The sequence below is a fragment of the Myotis brandtii genome, unplaced genomic scaffold (assembly GCF_000412655.1).
Source record: "Myotis brandtii unplaced genomic scaffold, ASM41265v1 scaffold190, whole genome shotgun sequence".
NCBI classification, from domain to species: domain Eukaryota; kingdom Metazoa; phylum Chordata; class Mammalia; order Chiroptera; family Vespertilionidae; genus Myotis; species Myotis brandtii.
This window is the reverse complement of record NW_005357076.1, coordinates 4459553-4459813: the sequence shown is the minus strand read 5'-3', so window position 1 is coordinate 4459813 and position 261 is coordinate 4459553. Positions and strand designations below refer to the sequence as shown.

Below are 261 nucleotides of genomic sequence, written 5' to 3'. Positions count from 1 at the left end.
GGCTCCAGAGCGGAGGCCGAGGGGTGCGGGGGGCGGCTGGATGGGAGGGCTGGGAGGTAAGGGTCTCCTTAGGACTGAGGCTCCCCACTCCCCCTCCGCTGTGACCCTGCAGAGGCGACCTGTATCACAGAGATGTCGGTGATGATGGCTTGCTGGAAGCAGAATGAGTTCCGCGACGAAGCGTGCAGGAAAGAGATCCAGGACTTCTTCGATTGTGCTTCGAAGGCGGAGGTGACAGAAGGCTCCTGGAGTGCCCTCTCT

The 261-nt window shown here is 62.1% G+C and overlaps 1 protein-coding gene across 1 annotated transcript in view; it reads left to right on the top strand.

Moving 5' to 3' along the window:
* The window catches only part of CHCHD1 (coiled-coil-helix-coiled-coil-helix domain containing 1), a 1666-nt gene that overhangs the window by 439 nt on the left and 966 nt on the right, over nucleotides 1-261 (top strand). Inside the window, exon 2 of the mRNA XM_014538408.1 lies at nucleotides 80-231. Within this exon, the coding sequence (XP_014393894.1) occupies nucleotides 80-231 (152 nt within the window). The remainder of the gene's footprint in view (nucleotides 1-79; nucleotides 232-261) is intronic.